General features: G+C 51.6%; 1 protein-coding gene across 1 annotated transcript; it reads right to left on the bottom strand.

The window, feature by feature from the left end:
* Positions 1-1,284: 1,284 nt before the first annotated feature.
* On the bottom strand, positions 1,285-26,694 carry LOC104062461 (aryl hydrocarbon receptor). Its single transcript, XM_054070486.1, is given in 12 exon segments — positions 1,285-3,415; positions 3,418-3,623; positions 3,625-5,184; positions 5,623-5,764; positions 6,135-6,244; positions 6,641-6,831; positions 6,969-7,111; positions 7,609-7,723; positions 9,545-9,634; positions 12,802-12,914; positions 21,766-21,953; positions 26,481-26,694. Coding segments are annotated over 12 exon segments (2,973 nt in total). The 5' UTR covers positions 26,534-26,694; the 3' UTR covers positions 1,285-3,353.
* Between the last annotated feature and the right edge of the window lie 883 nt (positions 26,695-27,577).

Genomic DNA, 27,577 nt, shown 5'->3' with positions numbered 1-27,577 from the left:
TGGATGAGGGGGCAAAGGGACTCTAGTGGGATGGAGGGGAGAGGGGTGCGCAGGGGTGATGAATGAGGGGATAAGGGAGGCTGGAGTGGGGAAGTAGGGAATGGGGAGGGAGATATGGGTGGTGGTTTAAGGGGGAAAGGAGGATGAGGAGGGGAGGGAGAGATGTGGGGTGATGGATGACTGGGGTAAGGGAGGACTGAAGGGGGATAGGGACGTAAGAGGGGATGTGGGAGAGATGATGGATGGATGGGACCAAGGAAGGACTTCAGGGCGGTGATGGGTGTGTGTGGGTAAGGGAGGGTAAAGGGACAAGTATTAGTGGATGAGGATGAATGGAGAGGTGGGGGATGGAGGGGCAATGACAGATAGGAGTGAAAGGGAGAGGGAGATATGGAGGCAATGATGGGTGGACAGGAGGAAGGTGGGGTTGTGCAGGCAATGACAGCAGCGTGGGAATGTGGGGGGCTGAAGGCGGATTGAGAGGTGAGGTGGTGTGTGGGGGTGATGAGAGGTGGATGGGGGATGAGGTGAGAAAATGGGGCAGTGAGCCCCACCACTCACACGTGCGAGGGGCGTGGGCTTTGGTGTCCCTGCAGTCATGCAGAAGGACTGTCACCGTGTGCGTGCCACTGCAAGGTGTGTGTCTGCATTGGGGCATGCATCCGTGTGCGTGAGCTAGGCTGCCTCTGTGCAAAAGCGTGCATGGCCGTGACACCAGAGAGCTGTGCACCGATGTCAGTGTCAAGAGTAACCGCGCCAGTGAGCCTCACCACTGCACTGCTCTGCGTGCCCAGAGTGGCTGGGGACAGCGAGAATAAGCGTGTCACTCACCTCCCCTGGCCTGGGCACACATGGCTGCAAGCTAACCCAGAGGCAGGGGTGCGCATATGCACCAGTCACAGCCTCCCCAGCTCTCTCCTTCCAAAATACTCCACCAAGTCACACGCAGCAATAGGACCAGGCACTGAGCGAGGTCAGACCACAAACACACAGGGCAGCAACCTGGGTTTTCCACGCCTGTAACATTGGAGGGCTGCACTCCTCCCCAAAACAACCCTGTAGAAGGCAAAGCACAGCCCTTCCCCACCTGTGATCCCAGCCTCGGTTCAGGAGGAGGGGGAGAGCTGGGACTGTCCTCCTCCATGAACCAAAACCCAGAGAAATCAGACTCAGGGCTAAGCCGAGAGGATGCTTTTTCAAATACTTGCTCAGTCAAGAGAGAAATGGAGAGACACTGGTTTAGGTCAAAACAAACCATCACCACTATACAAAGCAAATCGCCTTTAATATGTAACCAAATACAGGGGGTGACTGTCAGGACATCTTTTTCTCCGCAGCATCATACATCTGCCAACAGCAATACAAAGAAATCACAAAGCGTAAATAGAGATGCTGCCAGGAAGAGAGACATTATATGCACATACACAACATATAAACAGATAAGACATGAGTAACACCACCAGGGATTTGTCTTGTCCCCAGGCAGAGCCTGATGGCTTGTCCCCCTCCCAGTGGCATTTCCTGTGGGATAAAAGCTGGTTAGCGGAGTACACTCTGCTGCTCTTTGGGCCCACTGATTTGTATGGCTCCATATCATAACAGGCTGTCCAGGGAGGTGGTTGAGTCCCCATCCCTAGAGCTGTTTAAAAGATGGGCAGATGAAGTGCTTAGGGATATGGCTTAGTAGTGGAGGGGTACAGTTTGGCTTGATGATCTCCGATGTCTTTTCCAACCTAGTGATTCTATGATCATGGCCAGTCAGCAGCTTGCCCTATCCTAGGTGTATCTCCAGTCCATTTTGGAAGGGTCCAGCACGTTTCCAGCTCCCGCAGCCAGGAGCTCAACCATCCTGAACCCCATTTTTTCCTTGCGAGCCCAAGCACAGCAAGGCAAAGCAGGGCACGAAGGAAGAACCCAGAGAGATGAAGCCACACCACACCAGAACACAGGCAGGTTTGCTGCTGGGCTCACCCTGCACTAATTACCTGATGGTACTCACTTCACCAACAGTAAATGCTTGATACTGGTGTGAGAGACAGAAGTGATGCTCAGCCTGATGGGTCCAAGATCTGGAAGTCTCCAACCTCTGACCAACCTGGCTTGCCATGTCTGGTCTAAAACAAATTTCCCCTCTCCTCCCTGATAATTGCTTCTTCACTGGATTTTCCCTGATGGATCCAGGAGAATTTGCCTCGTGGTGGGCAAAAAAATAAAATCACATCTTAGGTTAAAAAATTACAAATGAAAAGGAACTCAGCAAAGCAGTTGTGCTGGTCTCAAGGACAAGAGTTTAAAGGGTACAGAGTTGGTCCAAAGGGGAGAGCCATATGGCAGTCACTGTAACACCTTCTGCCATATTTTCTTACTGCTTTAGCAAAACCACACGATTCTGAGCAACTGCAGGAGTAAAACCCATCGTTCCTCTATTTGATGGCACTGCTGAGCACACGAGGAAGGCCAAGACAAGCCAGTGGCAAACCCAAGCTTGGCTGGACCCTACCCACCCTGCTGCCCGGGGTATCTGCTTCTCCAAAACTCCCCAGGAAAGCTGCTGAGGAGCCCAAAACCCTGAGCTGCCTCTGCTCTCACCAACTCCACCTCCCACAGAGACCCTTCAGATCATAGAATCATATTATGGTTTGGATTGGAAGAGACCTTAAAGATCATCCAGTTCCAACTGCCCTGCCATGGGCAGGGACACCTCCCAGATGCTGCTGACCTTCTCAAAGTACTTGGCAATATCCCATTTTCTAAGAACCAGGTCACCTGGAGCTGAGGAGAAAGATGGGATGAAGAACATAGGAGGGAGGGCACAAGGAGCAGAGCAGAGGGACTCAGGCAGGCTGAGATGATGCAGGATACTGAACAACAATGTGACAGCGGTGGTCTACACAAACAGATGATGAGGAGATGAAGCTGTATCAAGAAACAGCAGTTCAGTGCTGGGGTGCCTGTAAGGGCAGCGGGTCCATCTGCAAGAGGCTGCCAGGAGCGCGTGAGCCACCAAACAGGGTGTCCCTCCTTAGACCCCAACTGTCTGACAAGCCACTTCGCTGGCCTGGCTGCATCTCCCTGAAACACCTTTCATGGGAAAAGACACAAACCACTTTATCCTAGACTGCCTGGAGGTTTGCTAGGGCACCTCGTTTCAAGCATTGGAAGACAAAATCCTGAGCAATTAGGAAGTGCAGGGCACCACTCATGGCTGTGCATGTCCAGAAGAGCTGATAATTGCTGGTGGCTTTTCAGTATGTGGCTCTTAGTTCACAGGGAGGCTTCAAAACAGGCTGCCCACAACTGAGGCTGTGCCCACATCCCCTCAGCACCACCCCTCGCTCCATCCATTTCAGCCCTCAGGTCCTGCAGCCCTCGCACCTCACCTTCAGCCGGACCTTGCAGGCACAGAGCAGCTGCCAGCTCCAAAGGATGCCGGTGAGAAGCCAGGGCCCTGTGCAGAGGAGGGACGCACTGCTGTACCCACCTTTTCAGGGAGAGCTGCTGAGCACCTCAAAACTGAGCCTGTAGAGGAATGTGATGCTCCAGGGTGGCTCTCACTAGGGCAAGGCAAAGCACCTGTCTGCTGGGGAAGGGATATTTCAGAAGCATCCCTAAGAAGGACGCTCACGTCCAAAAACGTTATTTCTGTACTGACACTCAGGCAGCAACACCCGGTCCATCTGATGGGTGCTGGGACCTGTGCTGGACCCCAGAAGGACTCCACTGTGTTGCATCAGACCTGCCCCACCACACCTCTGAGGAGCTGCTCCAGCCTGCAGGAGCCACGGCTGACCCTGCATGAACCACTTGTCCTGCTCCCTTTCCCAAGAAAAGCTGGGCGCTGGGGGCAGTAGGGGGGATTCTTTGGGGAAGCCATGAAAGCCATGATCCCCTGGCAGTTGGATGACTCCTAAGGGTGCTGATACTTGTCCAGGGAGGGCAGCCTCCTCATCATAGAGGTCCCCAAACATGGAGAACAAGGATTCATGCAAGCCCTGTGCAGGGCAAGGAGCAGGTTGGGAGGGCAGCAACCACAGCCCAGTCCCTGAAGGGCTCTCAGGACTGCCAGCCAGCAGAGTTTGTGACTCCAGGTGCGTTCCTGCTGCTTCCAGGTGCTTCAGACCTGCGGCCATCCACAATTCCGACAGGCAATCTCCAGGAGAAGGGCTCTGACCCAAAGCACTGGCTGGGTTTGCCTGGACCAGGACATTGTGCCACTGAGTCACTGGTGTGTTTGAGTGCAACAGCTCACTCCCGGGTTGGCTGTGATCATTAGGAGCAGCGTTATCTAAAGGAGCAGAGGTGAAAACTTCTGCTTGAAGCACCTGTTCTGGGTTTGCCAGCGGAGATGCTACAGAAGGCTTGCTGCCCGAGTCCAGGGCACCCAGAACATCATCCCTCAACGGCCCAGCTGGGTTAAATGGGATCTGCTGTTCTGGGTCAGCAGAGCTGACCTCAGGTGTAACGGAGACCAGAGCGACCAAAGTGTCTTGGCCTTGTGGACCAAGTGCCTGAGGCTGTGGTGGGGACTGAAATGCTGAATTAATTGCCCAGCAGTGCTGGAAGTCAGCTGCAGGACAGTTTTCCTCATTGCAAGGTGATGTACTGCAGCACGGGAAGTCCATGCTCCTCCCAGCCTCTTCACTGAGGAGGACTTGCTCCATGAAGGGTGTCACCTTGCTGCTTGGCCTCTCACCAACCTCCTGTGATGGTGGCTCTTCTGGATCCAAGCTGAGCAGAGCCTCCTCCCACGGCTGCAGCTCTGCATTGTCCACACCGAGGCTCTGAGGGGTCTGGCAGATGTTTCCATCCACCTCACTCTTCTCAAAGAGGGATTCAATAACAACCAGGAGGGAGTTGCTATCTTCCTTGGCATCACTAACTTCCTCATCCTGGCTTCGTCCACCAGGATCAGCGATGAGATCTGGCAAGGACAACTGAGACACATTATCAGCATGGGACTTGTATATGGATGCATCCTGTTTCATCATGGCCCCAAGCAGAGAATTGGGGTCTACTAAGTGCTGCCCCATGCGGAAGTCTGCCTGTATCTGTGACTCCTCTTTAGCCCGGGAGGAGTCCAGGAAGTCAGGAAGGTTGTTTCCATACAGGACTGCTTCCCCGGTGGCAAAGCTAAAAGGCAGCTGCAGGTTTCTCTTCCGCAGGTGTTCCTCTCCTTCTTCATTCCTTAAGGGCAGAGGGGGGGAAAAAAAAAAAAAAAAGAGATGGAAACACCACAAGCACATCCTTTGGGCCAGGCAAAACCATCCTCCAAACAGCAAGATCGGAGCATATTCTCCTCCCTGGATTTTCTGAAGGAAAGGGTGCTGTATTGGGCTGGTTACATTGGTGCTGGTGGAGGACTGGAGCTCTGGGAAGGCTGTGGGGAGCTGGCTCAGGGAAGGGCTTTGTGTCCAAGGCTCACCACAACCAGGAGCAACCACGTCTGCGATCACCTTCTCAAAGTGGTTTCATTCACACACCCCTGCCACAGGAGGGCACATGCTGGCCACACAACCCAAACACTCTTTCCTCCTCCCTCATTGCCTCCACATGCCCCGAGTGGCCCCACAGCCACTCACACTGAGAGCAGAAGGAGGTGGCCAGTGACTCAGCAATACTCACGAGAGGGCTCGCTGACGGGAAATGATGCAGTCGGGCTTTCCCGCTTTGTACACCAGCCAGGCGTTGGCCTGCACCCACACCCAGCCACCCTTCTTGGTCAGCAGCCGGAAAACCGTCAGCCCACTCTCACCCGTCTTCATCACTAGGGCAGAGAGAGAAGAGAGGTGTCACTGACACGGTCGCTCCATGGGCTAGAGAAGCAGCACGGGCAAGATGCCATAATGTCGAGCATCACCTCACATCCATTCTATGGGGGCAGAAGGGGCAGGACACAGCCAGCACATGATGCTGCATGCTATGCTGTTCCTCTGCCTGATGCTTGAGCCTGTGTCAGCCAGGAGGGAAGAGCCTTTATCACAGCTGCTCCAGACCTGGGACAGACAGCCCACCAAGGAGCAACAGTACTGTCATGGCCAGAGCTGCACTGGTGCCGAGGAGCTGCAAGGGCCCCCACAAATGCACCCAGTCCTGATAGCCCCCCAGCCAGGGTCGCTGCTCCCCCCAGCACTCACTTCTGACGTGGTTCTCCGCACAGTGCATCATGTCAGCCACATGCACAAACTGGTACCCGGATCCCCTCTTGCACAGCTCCGTTTCTGTGTAACCCAGGACAACCTTCCCCCTGAAAACAGTGCGGAAACGCAGTGACAGCAGGGATGAAGGCAGGGATCCCCTAGTCGCACCTCACCAGCCAGATGTTATTCCCCGCCCAATGCCCCAGCAAGTAGCCAGAGCTTCCCACGTTGCGTGGTGCGACTCTCCATCCTGGGCTCAACTGCATCCCCTCTCCTGCAAAACCCCACACTGGGTTTGCTGGGCTAAATCACAGCAGTCATGAGGTGCTGGTGCCCAGTTACTGCTCCCTGTGTTACGAAGGGGCTGCAGAAATGCCCAGGAGAGGATGGACCGTCAGGCACATTGCTTTGGGATTTGGGGTAGAAATGCTCTGATCCCACAGGCTCTGGCTTTCTGTCCAGCATCAGGGATTTTGCCACAGCGAAGGCAGGAGATGACCTACCATGAATCACAGGCCACGGGAGTGAAATCCAGCTTGTGCTTTGTCTGGAAGATCATCATCTTGGTCTGAAGCTCCAGGACGGAGAATGGCTGGCAGGGAGTTGCGATGGCAAAGAGAGCAAGTGAGGACTTGTCCAATGCCCTCTTCTGCTGCCCGATAAGGAATTTCAAGCGCCCGCAGAAATTCAAGGCCTTAAAGAGGATTAGAAAATGTGAGTGTGAGGCAAAAGGAGGATGGGAGCTGGTTGTGTCCCCACCCCTATGGGACATCAGTGGCCCCTAGGGAAAGGGCTGGGGTAGAGGGGTGTCCTGGTGCAAGGCTGCATTACCAGAAATCCTGAGGAGTTATCCAGCAAGCAGCGGAAGCGGCAGGTGAAGCTCCTCTCCATGAAGGAAGGCTTCTCGGGGCCAAGATGCTGCAGGCTGGACCCAGTGCTGCATCCAGCTGGCAGTGGTTTGTTGGTGGGAAGAACTGGGAAACCAAAGGGAAAAAGCTTTCCAAGCTGTGCATCTTGACCTCGTGCCCTTGCAGACCTGCTCCTGGTATAGACTTTGCTGTTCAAGTGAGCCCACGATCTTCACAAAAGGGGTAAGACCATGTAGTCCATGGTCCCCATGGTAGTCCATGGTCCCCACAAGCTCAGCTCGCCCCCCAGACAGGACCAAGGCAACAGGCTGCCCCAACTGAAATAAGTAGGATTCCAAACACTGGAAAGAAAAAAGGTTTGGGGGAATCCAGCACAGTGAAAGACAGCACATCATTGCTGTTGGCTGCTTTTGGTAAGAGGTGACCACGCCAATCTCTGTGATGGTTTTAAGTCCCAGGGGGAAGGTATGGGATACTCCTCAGCACAGCAGCGTGCTTGGTGGCTATAAATGGCACCAGGAGGGTTTTCCAGCACTGGTAGCCATGCAGAGGCAGCTGGCTGGTCCCCAGGGATCGCTGCTGTGGACTCACCCAGTACTCACCATCAGTAGCGTGCTGGGAGCTGCTGGATGCTGGGGCACCGTGAAGCTGGTGGCGGAAAGCAGCTCTGTCATCTGTGTGGATCAGCTCATACACGCTCTGGTAGATGAGATCTGACTGGAATGACACAAGGACAGAAGAGCATTGACTCCCGCCCAGCCTGGCTGAGAAGTCTGGAGGAGGACACGGCAGGAGGCTTTCCTTCACGGGTACTAAAAGTGCAGTGACTGAGTGTAAAGAAACAAGAAAACACAACCAGCTCTGTGTGCAGCGTGGAGAGCAAGAACCAGCTGTTTTTTTAAGGAGAGTGGCTCAGGAAGGAAGAAAAGGGAGCAGAGTGGGTTTGCCAGCAGAAATCATGGGAACGGCTCCGAGGTTTCTTGAAACAATAGAAATGGTCGTGTCCTGGCTGCTCAGGACTGTCAATGCCATCCATCTCCCTGTGTCTCCTGGCCATAGCTATCCCGTTCTTTACAGCAGCAAGGCTGAGGTTCTCCTGGTGTTACCCAGCCCTTCCACTGATGTTTCACTCTAGCTCCTAATCCTCAACCACAACTCCTAGGAAATGCTAAAACTCCATCTCAATCCGTACCACAGGAGCCCCTGCTCTTTGGGAAGCTTTGCTCCCCCGTCTGCAGGGTGAATTATGCAGCAGCAGCATTTGCCTGGCACAGCTTAAATTCTAGTATCTTCTCAGGACCAAATTCAGACAAAGAGTCAGAAAGTTTGTGGCTTGTCAGAGGCAAATTTGTTTGTGGGGTACAAATTGCCAGTCTGCAACAGCATGAAAGATCTTTCCCGTGTTGCCATCCCAAGTCCTCTACAAATAAGTTGTTTCCTCCATGGGATCAACGTGATAAAATGATTTCAGGATGATCAAAACATTTTGACCAAAACAAACTATTTTTTTCAGACTTATGCAGGGAAATTTGCTGTTTTAGAAAAGGCTTTTGTAGATTTTTACTCCAAACTCATGGGAATCTGTACCTCAGTGCAAACCATCTTCCTTCAGTGGGCCACCAGAAAGAACAGACATGCTGATTCCAGGCTGTTAGGTTGGCCACACAGCAGAAACACGGGCAAGTCCTCACTCTCCTGCCTCCCAACACAGCCTGCTGCTTCTAGGGCTGTGCCTCAGACCAGCCTTTTCCATCCTGGTCCTGCATGCTGCCGTGGTCAGCGTGGCCCTGCCAAGCCCAGTGCAGCTCAGGCTACTGACTGCCATGCCTGTGCCCTCAGAAACGTGCCAGGGCAGAGAATCCTGCTTAAACAGACATACAGGTACTTTGAGAAGATCACTCCCTGCCTCTGGACAGCTGTTTTGACTTGGGGCATCAGCCCATGAGCATCCCTCTGCAGTGAGCTGGGAGAAGATGCAAAGCGAGGGCAAAGAAGAAAGCACATCAGTCTCTGAAGGTGCACCACAAACCCCTGCAACGAAATGGGTTTGGCAGCCTCATGGCCCTCCTGTAGATTCAATCCTTTGGCCAAAGGAGCTGGACTTCAGGGGAACTGGAGGTAATAGGGTGGATGTGGGGAGAGACTTGTCTTTCTTTGGCATCACCCATGTACGTAACCCACAGTGTTTCAGGGCACTGACACTGCTCACCAGCGAGATACCCTCAGCACTCTAAGTGTGAGCCCACATACCCAGCAGCAAGACAAACAAGGAAAACCTCACACCCCTCTTACACACAGAGACAAGAGGACACGGCCTGCCATTGCTTGGCTTGCATCTGTTCCTACTAAAGTCACAAGCACATTTATTTGCTTTAATAGCCCCCAAAGAACATGACTCATCTGAAAACATTCATCAAAAATGACCCAAGGGAGCTAGGAGGGGAGAAGAAAAGAAAACTTTGGCATGGTTATCTGCACCTCCTTCCCAGGCCTGGACTGCATCCGTCTGCTTATAGCCATGAAAAAAGCGGTACTCACCTGAAGAAAGCCCAGATAGTCCTGCACAGTAGGGGAGATGTAGAAGATGTACCCATCTCCTGTCACAGCGATGACAAAACCATTGAGTGCCTGAAAGCGTAAGTTGAGCCCTGAGTTACTCTCCTTAGCTTCAACCTGGCTGCTGAAAGATGAACTTGTCCAGGTGTTTCTTCAGCATTCATGAGCTGGAAGGGACTTTCTTTGTCAACAAAAAAAACCTACAGAAAAGGAAAGTACCTTGTGGCCACATGAGGCTTTTACCCCTGGTTAGCTGGGGAGCGGTTGTCACTGTTAGCAGGAGCAATGATCAAAGATGGACTGACAATTTTTTCTAGACCCATCACTGAAGTCCTCCTTCAGGGCATCTCCTGCATCAGGAGGAACCAGAAAAAGAGAGGTTTCTGGAGCACCTGGAGATCATTACCTCCTCTCTGCTGGTACCAGCTGAGTATAGCTATGCTCTTCTGGGGCTTTCTGCTAGCAGACCCCATTTCCTCTAACAAACCTGCCTACAACTTCAACAACAAGCAGCAACAGGCGGTACAAGGAGCCATGCCTTGAGGCTGGCGACTCCAGGAGTAGCTTAGCTGCAGTTCAAGCATAACAAAGCCTTCAGGGACAGTAACCAAACTGCAGTCAGTCACTTATCTGACATGTTTATCCTCCCTTTTACTTTAAGGATGACCTCCAAAGACACTTTGGGCCTTGCTCTTCACCCCAAGTTTTACACTTACAGGGTTATACAAACTTATTTCTGCATTTTTTTATGTCTTCTTCCTAGAATTTCTCCAATCCCTTCCCCAAATCTGTCTTTTACTCCTTAGCACCAGAGGACTACAGTGACATTGCTGTCCCTTGGACTATTGCCCTCAGCTCCACAGGTGCATGAACAACTCATCACAAAGTACATAAAGAGCAAATTCAGCCACTGCTGTAATTCAAAGATGGGAATGCAGCTAAAACTACCCACCTTAAAGCAAAAGAAGTGGGAAAATCTGGAAACTCAGATCCCAGATTTGTGAAGGCCCTGACACTGCGTCTGTGACACCTCACATGGAACCCCTGGTTCTTATAAGCGTGCAGACCGTTCGACATCTCTTCAAGGAGGCAACAGCATCCTGTTCTAATCTGTCTCCCATCACACAGGACCACGACCTCTTCTCATCTCATTTTGCCCCATTACTCTTGAGACGTTTGTCAGGAATAAACTCTGTTCCCCCTCAAATAATCTTGGCATTGAACTGACACCAGGAGACACTCCATTTACAGCGCCACTCAGGCTTGCTTGGGATGGCCTTTTTTAGTCACTTGAATTATTTGAGTGGCTGCTGGATTGAGCTTGTTGCTTGATACCATACAGAGCCAGCTTGCAGAAGGACCAGTCCCTTGCCTTTGTGCACAGCAGCCCCCCAAAGGGCCCTGACTCGGTTTTCTACAAATTACAGCATCTGATTAAAATGCTCTTTGGGGAAATATAGAAAAAACACTAAGCAGCTCAGCTGGTGGATTTCTGTCACATTAACACCTCACAAACTCTCCAGATGCCTTCAATCACCCGAAGCTGCCAATGCTCTGGTGGCTCCATAAATTGGCATAATATGGCCCAGCTTAAAACTGTGGAGAGCACTCAGGAGTAATTCCATCATGGGACTGGGCAACGTTGTTCTCCCTCATGGCTGTCATGTTATTCCAGCTGTTCCTCAGTAACTATCACACTTACAGCCAGCTGAAACCGCTCCTGGGAGTGAAGCTCACATAGGAAACTTCACGTGGTCCAAGCTTCATCACCAAAAGTGATACTGGGCTCCCAGAAGCAAATTTCCCATGGAATCTCTAGCCAGGGCTCTGCTCACACCTACCTGCCTGCTCGTCTGTAACAGTGGGCATTCATGTAAGGCAGAGCACAAGCAGGGTTGAAGGCACCAAAGTCAGACTTTAAGGAGATTAAGCCTCTGCCTGATAGCGTTTGGACAGCTGGAAGAAGAGAGGACTGAAGGCCCAGAAAGCACAGATGACTATGTCAAGAATATAGCCATGAAAAGATTAAAGGTCTTGCACAGACTTGTTCTGCAGCCACAACGAGCAGCATGTTTTAAGCTGACATGCTCAGATGTTTATTCATCAACCAGCCTTTCCCTGTGATGCTTTTATTCCATTTCCTTCCAGCTTACATTACAAATTGCAGCCCAAACAAACAGCATTCTGACCAGCTGATTCACCAGCTCCTTGGTCTCTGAAGTTCATTGAGAGCTATTTCATCAGACGCACACTGGCCTTTCTACAAAGCAAAGCTCCCACTGCCCACTGATTTTGTCCACTGCTGTCTTCCAAGACCCATCTTCCCTTCTTTTCTCTCTCACAACCTCCAAACTGAACCTGGCCTTTTTCCACCCCAGGCAGGCTATGAACTCATTCTAGGGAGCTCATGCAACACTCCAGGCAGGACAAACAGTTCCCAGCAAATGTTTTATCCTGTAGTTATCACCATTCTCCTCTTGGAATTTACTAGGACACAAGGAATACACCACCTCAGAGACTGACAGGGGATCGTAGAATCACAGAATGGTTTGGGTTGGAAAGAACCTTTAAAAACCATCCAGTTCCAACCTCCCTGTCATGGGCATGGACATTTCCCACTGGATCAGGTTGCTCAAAGCCTCATCCAACCTGGCCTTGAACACTTCCAGGAATAAGGCATCCACAACTTCGCTGGGCAACCAGTTCCCTGCAGGGCTGTACGATACCCCTGTACCTCTTGGTTGAGATGGATGAGCTTGTGCGTGCTGAGTCCTTAAGCTGCAGGAGGTCACATGGAAAAATGCCGGGTTTGGGCTCAGTGACAGCTCACACCTGCAAACTACAGGATATTGCCCAATGTCTTTGCAAGAAGCACACAACTCATCCCCTTGAGCCCTGTGACGTTCCAAGATTCTGTTTATGGTGCAGCTCCGACAGAACCACTGCAGCGTAACTGAAGTGGCAGCAAACTGCTGTGCAGGGTGGGAGGAAATAGTATGAATGGGGACACATCCCAGTCAGGCAGCGTCACTGGTCACTGGTCCCTGTTCCCAAGGTGCTCAGTGCCTGCAGAAATCACAGCAAAGCAGCTCCTGGCGAGCCAGAGTCTCCTCTTACTCCACAGATGGGGGACCCCACATCCCGTAGCTGCTGTACAGTTCAGCAGACAGGGACCAGCCATCATCCCAGATAATGAGAGACAACGGAAAACTGCAGACAACTGAGCTACAGCACCGTACCTGGTGCAGCAGTTCCCCTTCGGGAAACAGCTCCCCGTCAGCACGTGGGTCTGTCCATCCATTCCCTCCTGGAGCTCTGGGCTGATCCAGCACATGATCACCAACATCTGTAGCTGCAAGTCAGAGGGCAAGAAATCAGCATGGAAGAGGCAAGTCTCCTTCTCCCCACCCCAGTGCTGCTCCTGCATGGCTGACCCCACACCACCCAATGCACGTGGACTCAGCTAGGTGGAAGATGAGACTAGGGGGAACTGGAGCAGACACCCTTTACAAAGCCATCCTCAACTCGCTCAATGCTTCCTTGAAGAGGTAATAGCTCCTGCTTGGTCTCATTTTTGGGAAACTTCACTTCTGCTAAGGTCTAGAGCAGAGATACAAAGGATAGAGGGGAGGTGAGCATTTTTGGGCTGCCCAGGCTAAGAAACAACACCAAGCACAGCAAGAAGTCTTCAGCCTGCTAGAGCTCCAAGCCACCCCAGTGTCACAATTCCTGCTTTTCTGTCCTTCAAGGGTGACGAAAAGCAGTGGCAAATCTTCTGAACCATTTGAGATGCCATCAAAGCACACACGCTTTTTCTCCTTTATGCCTTTGGCTGCTCAGAAGCAGATCCAAGGGTTTGTGGCCATGGCTGAGAGAACTAGACTTGTCCAGCCTGGAGAAGAGAAGGCTCCAGGGAGACCTTACAGCAGTCTTTCAGGGGCTACAGGAAAGCTGGAGAGAGGCTCTTTATCAGAGAGTGCAGGGATAGGACAAGGAGGTTTTAAGCTGAAAGAGGGGAGAATTAGATATTAGGAAGAAATGTTTTTCTGTGAGCGTGGCGAGGTGCTGGCACAGGTTGCTCAGAGGAATCATGGCTGTCCCGTTCCTGGAGGTGTTCAAGGCCAGATTGGATGGGCCTTTGGGCACCCTGATCCAGTGGGAGGTGTCCATGGCAGAGAGGTTGGAACTGGATGGGCTTTAAAGTTGAACTATTCTATGACATGCCTTTCCCTCCCTGAGAGCTCTCCTGTGGGTCAGTTTAGCCCATGCCACAAATCTGTATTGCCTCCCGTGTTAGCTCACTTTCCCGTTTCTGCAGGGGACGACCCTCTGCATGGACACTTTCCAAATTAGCAGGAGGTGGATCAGTTGGATGCAAGATCTCTGGAAAACATTTGGAGAGATGAGGTTCAATGCCAGGGAAGTAGTCACTGTGCTCAGTTTGCTCATCAGTCAAGGAAAGGCATGTCCATAGGACATTCAAAAGGCAGACTTGAAGAAGGCACCAATCAAGAAAGCCTCCTTGCCTGATTGCCAAACAATCCCCAAGGAAAAACATCCAAAGCTCATCTGGACCATGTGCATGGCTTCAATTTGCACATGATGGAGTGGAATAGTTTCAAAATGAAACATAGATTCTTTTTTAAAATTTGAATTCTTTTGAAGGGCTGACTCTTCTCTAAAGCACCAAAATGAGGCAAGCTGTCAGGGAAATTCAAAAAGAAAAAGTTCTTCCAAAACAAAGCTCCAAAAGGGCAGAGAGCGTTCTGAGAGGATGCATGTCCCAAGAGCACTTGGTCTCCAGAATCCACCTGCAGCATCTGTAAGGAGAGCTGCTGTGGGCTTACAGAGTCCAACACAAAACACCTGTTTGCTCATTCTGTGCTTTCCACCAGAAATTTCTTCCAACTCTCCCACCAATCTTAGCAAGGGGCTTTGAATCTGTCACCAGAGACACTTAATTCCCCTACTTTCAAACATAGAGTGGTCCATTTCTGCTCAGCTGAGCTAGAAAATCCTACAGAAACTATCTCCCATGGGAGACACTGTGATGATCTGGCTTGGAGAGAAGGCCTGAACCACAGAGAGAAGGTAGGAAATCCAAAGAGGTGGTGTCTGCCAACTGCTTTGCCACCAACCATCACCGCACTTGGGCTGCAAGGTCCTAATTGCAGGTCATGGACTGTAACAAGTGCTTCTAGGTATTGGCGGGGTAAAGCAGCTGGTGTTCACATCCAGCACAGTCCTCATCATCCACAGCCAGAGGCCAAGGACATGCTGAGGCAAGTACATGATGAAAAGTGCATGGCTTTCTCCCACCAAAATAAGATAGGAATGTGCGACATGAGCTCCCCTTGCTTTCATCATCACTTCAACACCTGCAGCCTGGTCCTCTTGCAGAGGACATCTCTGCTTCAAGACAGCCATCCTGTTGGGGGTGGCCGCTGGTGGAGTGAGCATTCAGCAAACAGGCAGGGCTGAGGCTGCTCTCAGAAGCCACAGCCATTCCTCAGCAGGCAAGGTGACCTGGAGACCTCCTGTATGCATTTTCAAGTGGTGACCCTCTTCATGTTCAAACATGTCATGACTGGGTGCCCTCCCCAACTAACAAGTCGGAAGCAAAGTGTCCCTATGGTTTTTCCCTTCCAAACGGGTCTCTGAACTCATCCTTGCTCAAATTGCCAAGAACCACAGGGACTGGAAGCAAGCCCAAGAAATGCCTGAACACATCCAGAAGACTCCAGGCCCATGTAATCACCACGGATACAGAGGCTATTCTCAGTCACTATTTGACTCAAAAAGGAAAAAAAATCCTTTTAATCAAAATGCAGAAAAAAACTACCCCATGTACAACACGGGAAAGCTCATGAGAGGGAGGGATCACTCCTGAGAAGTCCCCCATTTGCTCAAGACAAGTTATTAGTCTCCGGGGGCTTTCACCAGCACATAAATCCATGCTCACCAGAAACATCTTGCAGAGCAATCATTCCATAACAGGCAACGTTGGCTCTGTCTCCTGATGATGCAGGGTGGTGGCTTGGAGCCTCCTTCCCCTCCCACTGCCTCCCCATCACAGCTGGGCAAAGGCGATGCAGAGAGCATCTCTGGGACGTGCTGCAACCCAGGAGTGGAGCTTGTGACAAGGTCAAACTGGAGTCGGTGCTACCAGGAGCAGGGAGGACCGATGGCCAGGTTTCTCCACTCCAGGAGAGCAGGCTACAGGATGGGGAGATGCCACCCCTCTAGAATCCCACCAAGAACCTGGCCATGATGTCACATCTCCAACAGGCTGATGGCTAAGATGCACTGAAAAATACTGACGTCAGGGAAAAGAAGAGATCCTTGTTTGCTGCAAGGCAGGAGAAAGCAGGTGGCAAACCTTCCTAAAAGCTGGCTAATTCACCCTCTGTTTGGAATACTCATTGTAATGGGCATTACATGTTGAGACTCACTTCCACACAAAGCAGCTGAGACCACGAAAGTAATGGATTTAGAAGAAACTGGTCCAATATGTATACAAGTTGTAACACACAGTAAAAGAATTAACCATGGACACAAGGACGATGCACATTCGCTGTCTGTGTCCAGCTTTTTTCAGTCTCCTGTTGTTACTTTTTGAGAATTAATAGAAATTAATGCAAGATTAAGACCACCATGAAAGTAATCTGCAGTTACCAGACAAATTCCAGGCATTTGCTAGAGCAACTTCGTGATCATTCGTACTTTCAAAGTGCTGGGATAGAGGTTATAGGTGCACAATGTTTAAGAGGTCTGGTGAAAATCCTGTTCTGTCTCAAAGCCCTACACCAGCCAGAGAGCTGGAGGAGGCTTCTTGCTACCGCTGTGATCCCAAACGCTGGAACATTTCTGTTTAAAAAGCCACAGGAGATGCCTTCCATGGTCAGCAGTGTTTTCAGCACTAATGACTCAGACAAGAACAGCAGGGAAAGAAGTCCCTGGTTTGAGGGGACGAGGCGTCCTGTGCATTCTCAAGAGCATCACTTTGGGTTGGGGTTTTTTTGCCTCTCCAAGAAGGTCTCTAAGCCTTGCAATGTGGAGGAAATACCTCAAGCATGAGAAAAAGGAGCAATCCAATCTCTTCACTTGTTGCTCATCACATTCTTGAAACAAGCACGGCAACACAGACACAGAGGCTAATTCATCCCTTGCCTCTGGCATAGTTTTGTCACTGAAAATAAATATTGGCAAGAAATACTGGGGTCAGTTCTGCACTCATGGACAGATCACAGCGGTGAGAGATAACGGACTTCACCCATGGCAAGCATTTCTCTTTGAACACACCCCAGAGATGCCTTGCATGAAGACATCAGCAGCTCCCAGCTTTTCTAACAATTCTGCACTATGCACAACTATTTTCCTCTTGGATCTGATTCTAAACACCATCAAATTAGCAGCAAGCTGTGCCTCAGCTGTTTAACGAGGGCACTGTGCCAACTACAGCAAACTCACGCCACTCAAGTAAAACAGCCCTTTGCAGGCAAACGCCAAACCCACAGATTATAAACGTACTAGAAAAAGTCACCCAGGGTTTTTCCAAGGAGCATAGAAATACCAACAGGAGCGTTGGCAGCCCTGAAGCCCATGCCAGCCTTTCCATCCTGCTGCCCCAAGTGCTCCTGCATGTTACTGCAGGATTTTGCCCAGGGAGGGATTTGACCTTGACTCCTTTCACTGCATCAGGTAACATCAGGTCCAGCTCCTTGCAGCTCTGGCCCACGGTAACAGCAAACAAGGAGATGAATAAAAATGATCATTTAACACTGACTGCAGTGAGATTACCTGGCAAAACCTGCTGCAAGCTGCCCCACAGTAGAACACCGCAGAGTTGTGCAGTGGCAGAGGTGGCAATGGATCTGGTGAGATCTCCTAGGTCAACCCCCTGCTCGAGTAGGGTCAGACAGACTGGGTTTCCCAGGATCACGAACAGTCCCCAGCACAGATGGTGGATGGGAATCTTGGCTCTAGCCTTCCTAACTGCACCAGTGCAGGGACAATGAATGTCTGAGACTGCTGGAGGGAAAGGGACCTGTGAGGACTCACCCTGCCTTCCTCCATGGGCAGGGGCAGGAGAACGGAGATACACCAGGACTCCAGCTCCCATGGTGGCAGGACCATACCACCCAGCACATCCTTGTGGGAACCATCTCTGTACTGGCACCTGCTGCTCCTCCATTGCTCACCTACAAACGGCAGCTCTAGGCCTTGCTGCAGAGCTAAGAGGTTGTCACCATTGCTGAAAGATAGGTACCCCTTCAGCCTCCTTTTCTCCAGGGTAAACAACTCCCATTCCCTCAGCCACTCCTCAGAACCTCTGTTCTCCAGCCCCTTCACCAGCTTCATTCTCCTTCTCTGGACATGCTCCAGCTCCTCAATGTCTTTCTTGTAGTGTGTGTGGGCAAAGCTGAGCACAGGATTCAAGGTACGGCCTCACCGGTACAGGGGTACAATCACTTCCCATTACCTCTCATCGGCTTCTCCCCAAGACTTTTCACTTCCAACCTATGACACAGCTGGGCAGGCTTACGTCCAGAGTCACCTGCTGGTATCTTCCTTCCCAGACTGATTATAACTGCGTACTTTGGCTTCACAGAGACTCTATTAACCCTTTACCTAGGAGAAAGGGCATGTGCTGAACTAGACAGAAATGCTTTAAAAGAGGAACTCTTTTTCAACACTGCAACAATTAAAGCTGCTGAGATACAAGGCAATGGGCTCGTGCTGCTGATAGAGAGAGGTCTAGGCAGCAGAGGCCAAGGATGTTCACCAGGCGATGCCGCACTCTCCTCCTGCAGGAGAGGAGCCTGCACAGAGCAGGAAGCAGACGACAGCAGAACTGATTGAGAAAGCACAGCACAAAAGCTTTTGCCATCTGCCCCCAAAATGTCTGATGTGATATACCACGAGCAGGCTGTCGTGACTTGCAAATGACAAGGATCTTCATCAGGCAGCTTGAACCAAGATCGACCTTGATGAATCGGTGGGATGATCTGAAGACAAACAAGATGAACTTCACGGCAGACACGAGCAAACCAAGGGGAGGGAAAGCTGGAAATCAGTGGTGCAGTGGCCAAATGGGAGTAATTGCCTGGCAGAACGGGTTTCCAAGAAGGGGCAAGGCTGCCATCAAACACCAACCTGTTCAATGATGATTGCTTTTCCAAAGCAGCTCTGATGCTGGGAAGCACATGCTGAGCACACGCAGTGGGAACCACTCCTGCTCAGAGCCAGGGGTTCCAGCTGGAGAGCTTGGCATGGGGGTCTCTACCTGAGGACCAGCATCCCTAGCTGGAGAAAGCCCTGGGAGAGCCCCATGGGGCAAAAGCTAAGGGAACTAAGTTTCTTCAGTGTGGGAGGGGAGAAGACTCGATAGGAGTCTCCAAGTACAGAAAGATGCTAAAGGCTTCCTGCACCAGAGTCTATCACTCCACCCACTGAGCCCACGGCACTGTAGATGAAATATGTCCCTGTCTGTATGTCCTCACCCCCTCCATGCCATGCCATGCACACACACCAGTTCATGCCTTCTCCACCTACAGAAGTCATCCCAGCCGTCAATCACGGCTCCACAGTGTTTAAGCAACTGCTTTTGTAAGTAGGTTATGAATGCAATCCCTGGAAGCCTCTCAGGCTTTATTTGCACTGCAGCCTGCAGTGTGTCCTATCAGCATGAAGGGGAGTGTGGGGACTCATGGGCGCAGTGATCACCCCTCCAGCCAGGCTCTGCATCCCTATTTTCCCTTTTAGCCCAGATACATGCTCTACCAGTAAGGAGAGCTGATCGCTGCATTTCATTGAACATCAATGGAGAAAGCAATGCAGGTTAATGCTATGCCAGCACCGCCTTGGACAGAAGGACCTGTTGCCTCTCCAAATCATCACATCTTGCCATCACGACATGAGGCTGCTTATTTAGCTACCCACCCTGCACCTCATAGATGGGCAGTGAGTGAATCTTATTTCCCAGGCTTGCCCCCTCAAAAGCAGACAATGGAAGAAAAGACACTCATTAAGCCTCACTTTCGGCCCAACCTTGCCTTCGAGGAGCAAAACAGAACCCAACGTGCATCCAATGCTGTGCATGAAGCAATTACTCCTTTTGTGCAAAGGCAGCCAGCATAAGACATTTTTTGCCTGTGGAAAGGTGCCTCTTTGTGCCCCCATCATGGCCTTTCTGACTCACACTCAGCCAGTACCAGCACCGGCTCAACAAAGCCTCCAGCAGCCAGCAACACTTAGGAATATGCTCCAGAGGTGCTCAGGGAACAGTTAACACCATAAGAGAGGACAGGCCAGCGTCTGGGGCCAAGCAGCTGGCACCTCCATGGCAAGGACAAGGGCCCACCACACTCACAGCCACACTGGGTGGTCTGCCACCCACCCTCAAGTTCATTTCAGAGGCAACACATTGTTGGGATGCTCCAACACTGCCCCACAGATGGGAGCTGGAGGACCAGGATGAAGCTGCTTTGGTTTCCACCCGAGAAACCAGCTCTATGGGAGAGATCACACCATTGCAGCCTCATGCACAAGCTACAGCTTCAGGAGTAAGAGCTGAATCATCTGCAACTCCTGGGCCGGGGAGGGGCTCCTCAGCAGCGTATGGCATGAGCACAGCAGCACAAAACCTCCTTGAGGGATGGCTGGAGTGAGAGGGCAGATCTGTACACCCAGGGTAGTTTGGCTGGCCTCCCCTTCGCAATATTATTCTTGCTCATAAAGGCAGCACCACATCAGGTGGTGTGAAGTGTGTCCAAGGGATCCCTGCTCCTCAAATTCAAGGTCTGCAGTATAACCCCGGAGCGCCAAGCACAAGTATTTTCACTGGCAGGAACTCTCAGATACATCGACTACTGAAAATCCAGGGGGCAATTGCAGCCGTGACCTATGAGCAGGAGGAAGGGAGCTACACACATGGCGGCAGAAACGCACCAAAAGCTCCTGGTGCCAAGAGCAGAAGTGAAAAAGCAGCCATGTGCAGCCACAATCACTCTCCCACTGAGGTTGCTGTACAACACCCTGGACTGAGGTCTCCCCAGCATCAAGGCTGCAGAGAGATAAACACGAGGAGATCTGTTTTCCTGGTGCATCAACTCAACCCTCTGTCCTGCAGAAATGAGCTGGGGTTTCTGAGTATGAGGCATCACCCTCAATCTCATAGAAATACTCATTAGAGAAGTAGAGTAGACCCTTCACAGCTGAGCCTGGCGGGGCCAGGGTGACAGGCAGTAACCACCAGTGTATGAGACCCTCCTCCTAAGAAAGAAAGGGGAGGAAAATGAACTAACGAGATGCCAAACTGAACAAGGGCCTTTGGACCTGCCTTGTCTAACCTGCCATTCTCAAGGAACAGAGAAGTCCTGTGCGACAACTCCCACCCTTGCCTGCTCAGGAGATGAACAAGCTGAACAATGTTCAGCAAGACACACACTACTTTATCTATTGCTCCTTCAAACATGGGATGGTAAGAATGGGACACAGGATGGTTTTTGGACATAAAGGAGGGGTAGCAAGGCTGCTGATGAGAATTAGATGGAGGAGGTTTGCAGGTCTCAGGTGCTGGGCAGGTACCCAAGCTGCTCCCCTCCACCCAATGGTACCATTTCTCTTTCAGACAACCCCCCCCAAAAAGTGATGGGGTCAAGGTCCTCTGCTACCGGTGCTGCTTCTGACCTCCTCCCAGCCTCTCCTGAATCACTCTCCTGCCTGCTCTCCATCTCGGCAATTCAGTTTCCAAGACTGAACTAGGCGATCTTGTTTTACCAAGGATGCTGCTTTTCTGAGAAAAGAAGCACCCATAACTGACTGAAGAGAATTAGATTTGGGTGTGCAGCATCTAAAACCAAAGGTGATTCCTTCTAGAGGTCACATGGATTTAATCTGTGTCATGGCACCAAAAGACCTGAGGGGTCCTTTGAGCATAGCAACCACTGCCAACTCCTCCACATCTCTGGAAACATGACAATTTCCTCCCTGGTTTCCCACAGCATTTTCAAGCCAGTTCCTCAGCTAAAGATCCAGCACTGATGCATTAACAAGGGTCTAATACCACAATTTATCACCATCCTTCCTTCAGGAGACACGACTCTCTATCCCAAGGCAAAAATGGCTCCGCGTGGGATGTGATCTGTGCAGTGGGGGTTGACCTGAGGATCTTTTTCACCCCTTGCAACACGGACACTCACCCATCAAGTAGCTCTTCACCTTCAGGTACCCGACAGCCAGTCGGAGAACGGAGAGTTTATCAAGCCTGCTGCGCACATCTTCAGGGAAGGGCAGCAAGCCAGTCAGCTTGTTCAGCTCCTGGTTGAGTCTGTCTCTATGCCGCTTGGAGGGGTTGGACTTTACGCCCTCAGGGGGAGGTGGTTTGGGGCTGGAAGATAAAAAGAAGAGTTTAATAAAACTTGGCCTGTCCGATGGGGTCTTTCTAAGCCCAGTGTTGACTTCAGCACAGCCACAACAGTAAAGCATCAGATGGCCAAGGTAAGAAGACCATGCGGCAGGAAGAGCAAGCTCCAGCAAGCCCACAAGGCAACAGCTGGAGGAGACACGGCCATCCCAGCTGGCCACCTCGTGCAGCCCCAGGCACAATGTTCTCCAGCTGAAGTGTGGGGTGATCCTCAGGCCTGCACCTTAAAGTGCAGCCTAGCTGAGACACCTCAGCTCGATACCACAACCTTGCTCCCACCACTGAGCCCTGTCAGGGAAAGGGACACCATGGGAAGGCCTATAAGCCATCAGAGCATCTCTTGGAGGTCTGGTCAGACTTTTCCATGCACACTCTGCTCTATCCACCCTTTCTCCTCTTCTTCCTCATCCCACACCCTTCCCCAGCAGCAGGTCTCTCCCTGGCCACACTCCACATACTCACACCAGATCCTCACCACAGAAAGAACTACCCTGGGTTGCCCAGAGGACTTGCATCAGCTGCTCTGCCTGCTCAGGACCCTGCAGCCCTCAGCCAGGACTTAGCAATGTGCACACCAACAAAGCAAGAACGGAAAGTGAGAAAGGCCAAAAAGATTTTTATATTGGAATATATTTCAGTTGGCTTCTTCTGAGTTTCCTCTGAAGCTCAGATGCTGAGTCTATTGATTCACTTACTAATATTGCAAAGAGGAGCACCTGTGAAAGTCAATGACAGCACTCAGACAAAGAGATACAGTGTAGGGTGGTTTAGGGCAGCTTTCAGCTAAGCATTTGCAACATAAACCAACACCTGATGCCAAACTTAGACTCTGGGACTGACCCTCAACCTGCAGAAGGAGCACAGTCCATGAGAGCAGCCCTTGTTTGCCCTAAGCTTGTACAGGGACCTGTCTCCACAGGCTGCAGTTATTTCACAAGCTACAACTGAAGTCCCAGACACAGCAGCAAGAGGTTAGTTAACGACTTTAATGAATCTGGGATGGCACTTTATCACCTTGTCTCCATTTAATGCCAATTTGAATTCTCTAGCTTAAAGAAAAACCCTTCAGATACCCCCCCCCCACCGCTCCATATTTGGTTCAACTGCATCACCTAACATGTAACTCCTATTGTTTTGATGTAATTTGTCTAACCACAAACTCCTTCTCTGCAGGCAACCTTGCTTCATAAAGTAGCTTTGGGTAACAGGATGTGCCAGTATTTAGCAGCAATTTAAGCTCTACCCTCTACTACCACTCTCAAATCTCATCTGGCAGGACTGCTCACATGTGTGACAAGAGAGGAAATGAGCATTAAACGAAAGGCAGAGAGCTGCCTGTTGAATTTTCATTGCAGAGAGCTACCAAGGGCGCTTCTAAGCATGGATGGAAAATCATAGCATTTCTCTGTACAGGAGGGGGAAAACCGCAAAGGTGTAGCAGGGTCTCTAGGATACTCTGGCCAAACACCGAAAATGCTCTTGTTGAGACTCCTGGGGTGACAGCCAGCGGCAAAGCACCAAAAGGTTAATGGAGGACACTCCAGCATCTCTGTTCCTGCTGCAGCATACAAGATGCTTCACAGGAGAGAGGAGGGCTAAGAAAGAGGAAAATGGCTCTGGTGATGCTGGGCAGGTCTTTTGGCAGCCCATTTCCTAGGAACTCCTAGGGCCAGAAGCTTCACGGTCCTTCATAGAATGGTTTGGGTTGGAAGGGACCTTAAAGATCATCCAGTTCCAACCCCCCTGCCATAGGCAGGGACACCTCCCACTGGATCTGGCTGCTCAAAGCCCCATCCAACCTGGCCTTGAACACCTTCAGGGATGGGCCACCCAGAATTTCTCCAGGCAACCTGTTCCCGTGCCTCACCACCCTCATTGTGAAGAATTTCTTCCTAATGTCTAGTCTAAATCTTCCCCCTTCCAATTTAAAGCCATTCAGCCTCATCCTATCACTACATGCCCTTGTAAAAAGTCCCTCTCCAGCTTTCTTGTATGCCTCCTTCAGGTACCATAAGGTCTCCTTGGAGCCTTCTCCAGGCTGAACAACCTCAGCTGTTTCAGCCTGTCCTCATAGCAGAGGTGCTCCAGCCCTCAAATCACCTCCGTGGCCTCCTCTGGAGTTGTTCCAACTGTTCCATTTCCTTCTTATGTTGGGGATTCCAGAAGAGGACACAATACTCCAGGTGGGGTCTCACAAGAGCAGAGCAGAGGGGCAGAATCACCTCCCTCGACCTGCTCACCATACTTCTTACGATACAGCCCAGGATGCAGTTGGCAATCCTTAGGGATTCCACAGGGAAACAGCTTCCAGGTGCTTATTGCCGACAAATCTGTTCACCCTCTGCCAGGCAATTATGAAACTCCCATGAGCTCCATGCAAGCCAGCGGGCCAGGAAATCCTCCAACCCCACCATGTGGGCTTGGCATGGCACTGGCTTGAGCACAACCACGTTATTAGCTACCAAAGAATCTGCACAGGTGGGCACCATGGGAAACAACCTTTCCCCTGCTCACTGAAACAGTGAAGCTTGGTCTACATGTTTAAAATCTGTTTAAATTCTCTGCCCTTAGGACTCTCTCCATCCACACTGCAGGGCAAAGCTCTGGGTCACTGCCAACCCCTGGCTCCGCACAAGGCTGTCTCAGGTAGAGCCTCTGCCCAGCACAACCCTAGAGTTCAATGAAACAAAATCTATGCAAAGAGTGAGGAAAAGGCATTTTAAAGGGGTCTGAGCCCCATTCTGTTTGCAGGAGCCCAAATGTGGCACAGTCTTATGAAACGGATATGGTGCAAAGCTCAGTGTGGCTGTGCCACAAAGTTCACGATGAAGCTGCTGCGAAAAGCCGCTGAGCCAGAGCCGAGCTGCAGGGAAAGCTCTGCTCCCAGCAAGGCAAAGGCCGCGCCACTGCTGCAGTGCTGTTTTTCCCCAGCTGCCCTTTGAACAGGGAACCCAGCAGGAAGTTTATCACTTTTAAAAGCTGGCAAGCACGGAGGGATATTAACTATTAACAACAGCTGAGTTTGCGTGAGCTGAGAGATTGCCTTCTAATTCTTTTTATTTGTTTTTAATAAGTAAAATCCCTGAGCAAGCTGTAAAGGGACCTGAGAACTTCCTAACCCCATCCTTCCCTCCGCACCTGCCTGGCCACACACCTCACCGCACCCAGCTCTGTTCTTCCCAGCCTCTCCCAACAGGACCCTGCCGCACGGTCTGCCCAGTCACAGAAGAAAAGAACCTCCTCCAATTCCCGAGGCTGGCCCTGCAGTACTAGGAATGGAGGTCCCTTCTGCTCCAAAGAAACTTTTTCTCCCTCACCTTGAGCTATGTGAATCCAGCTCAAACTCTCATCCTGGCCATGCCAGCCCACCACGGGGCTCGAATTAGAACTCCAAGGTGAGCAGGATAAAGGTTTGAGGCAGAGTAGCTACAATTCACATCTTCACACTTTAAGACTCCCTAATAAACATCCGAGAGAGACTCTGGTTCACATTCGCACCATATATTTATAACATCAATGTTCCTTCTTTCATCCTAGCTTTGTTCTCAGCTCATCTGTTTTCCTGCACTGCCTCCTAGAAATATATACACCTTATTTACAATGTGTCTAGTAAGACGAGGTCAACAGGCTGATGTGGCTTTGGAGCAGGGATGGGGGACAGATGTGGGGGGGTCCCAAGGTCAGGAAACTCTAGCAACATATAGGGAGGGGAGGAGGAAAGATTTAGATTACACATCAGGAAGAAATTCTTCACCATGAGGGTGGTGAGGCACTGGCACAGGTTGCCCAGGGAAGTTGTGGCTGTCCCATCCCTGGAGGTGTTCAAGGCCAGGTTGGATGGGGCTTGGAGCAACCTGATCCAGTGGGAGGTGTCCCTGCCCATGGGACAGGAACTGGATGGGCTTTAAGGTCTCTTCCAACCCAAACCATTCTATGATTCTATGATCATCCACTCCAACCATCAGCCCACTACCACTGTACCTACTAAACCATGTCCAGAAGAACCACAGATACATACTTTTTGAACCCCTCCAGGCACAGAGACTCCACCACTTCCCTGGACAGCCTCACTCTTTTGTTAAAGAAGTTTTTCCCAATATTGAGCAGCATTCTAATTAATTTTTGAGGAATAGGGATCTTTTACTAAATAGCAATTGCTGCCTGTTTGATTCGAGCAGGCACCGAAACGCAAGCCAGCGTGCGACTCAAACCAGAGCCCAGCGGAGCATCTCAAACTCTCCAAAGCACTTCCTCACAGGAAAACGGGAGATGCAGGACAAACCTAGCCGGATCTTTATTTTCCCGCAGCATGCCCGAGCTCACGAAGCATTAGCTCCAATTAATCCTAATTAAAACAGAGAGTAACCCAAGCGCGCTGCCTCCTTATCTCCTTCGCTCCTCCAGCGCTGGCACCGGGGCAGCCTAACCCGGTTCCCCACGCCCCGCTGGGCTCTGGCAGGGCCGTCCCTGCCCCCCACATCCCTCACCCACCTCTTGGGCACCGGCTTCTTCCTCTTCCTCGATGCGTACATCCCGCCCGGCATCCTCGCCGCATCCCGCGGGCAGCGCCGGCTCCGGGCGGTGCCCACGGGCGGGGTTTGGGGCGAAGGGCGGCCCCGCACCGCCCCGGCAGCTGCGGGGCACCGGGAGCCCCGGGAACAGCGGGCGCGGGGGGCAGCGGCCCCAGCAGCCGCCGGGAACCGCGGGGCACCGTGCGCACGGAGCGCCGCAGCCTGGGAAACGCCGTGCGCGTGGGACGCCGGCCCTGGGGAGCCACCAAATCCTGGGAAAAGACGGGCACAGAGCGTCACTGTCCCCAGGGAGTCACCAGGTCCTGGGGAGCACAGAGGGTCACCATCGCCAGGGAGCCGCCAGATCCTGGGAAACACCATACCCAGGGACCCACCAAATCCTTGGAAACACCGTGCCCAGGGGACATCATCCCCAGGGAGCCACCAAATCCTGGGAGACACGGTGCCCAGGGGACATCATCCCCAGGGAGAGAGAGTCACTGTCCCCAGGGAGCCACCATATCCTGGGAAAGAGCATGCCCATGGGACACTGTCCTCACAAAGGCACCAAATCCTGGGAAACACTGTGCACAGAGGGTCACTGTCCCCAGGGAGCAAATCCTGAGAAACACTATGCCCAAGGACCCACCAAATCCTTGGAAACACCGTGCCCAGGGGACATCATCCCCAGGGAGCCACCAAATCCTGGGAGACACGGTGCCCATGGGATGCTGTCCCTAGGAAGGCACCAAATCCTGGGAAACAATGTGCACAGAGGGTCACCATCCCAGGGAGCCACCAGATCCTCGGAGACACCACACCCAGAGGGTCACTGTCCCCAGGGAGCCACCAAATCCTGTGAAAGACTGTGCCTGTGGGTCACCATCCCCAGAGAAACACCATCCCCAGAGAAACACCAAAACCTGTGAAACACCATACCCAGAGCCCACCACGCCCAGGGAGCTACTGTGCACATTAGCCACCTTGTGAAGGGAGGCACCAAATCCTGGGACCCACCATGTATAAAGGTCACCTTAAAGGTCACCTCTTTTCTTCTGCAAAAGATGACTACTTTCA

The sequence above is a fragment of the Cuculus canorus genome, chromosome 6, assembly GCF_017976375.1.
Source record: "Cuculus canorus isolate bCucCan1 chromosome 6, bCucCan1.pri, whole genome shotgun sequence".
Lineage (NCBI taxonomy): Eukaryota > Metazoa > Chordata > Aves > Cuculiformes > Cuculidae > Cuculus > Cuculus canorus.
Note: the sequence above shows the minus strand (reverse complement) of the source record. Positions and strands in the feature narration are given on the sequence as shown.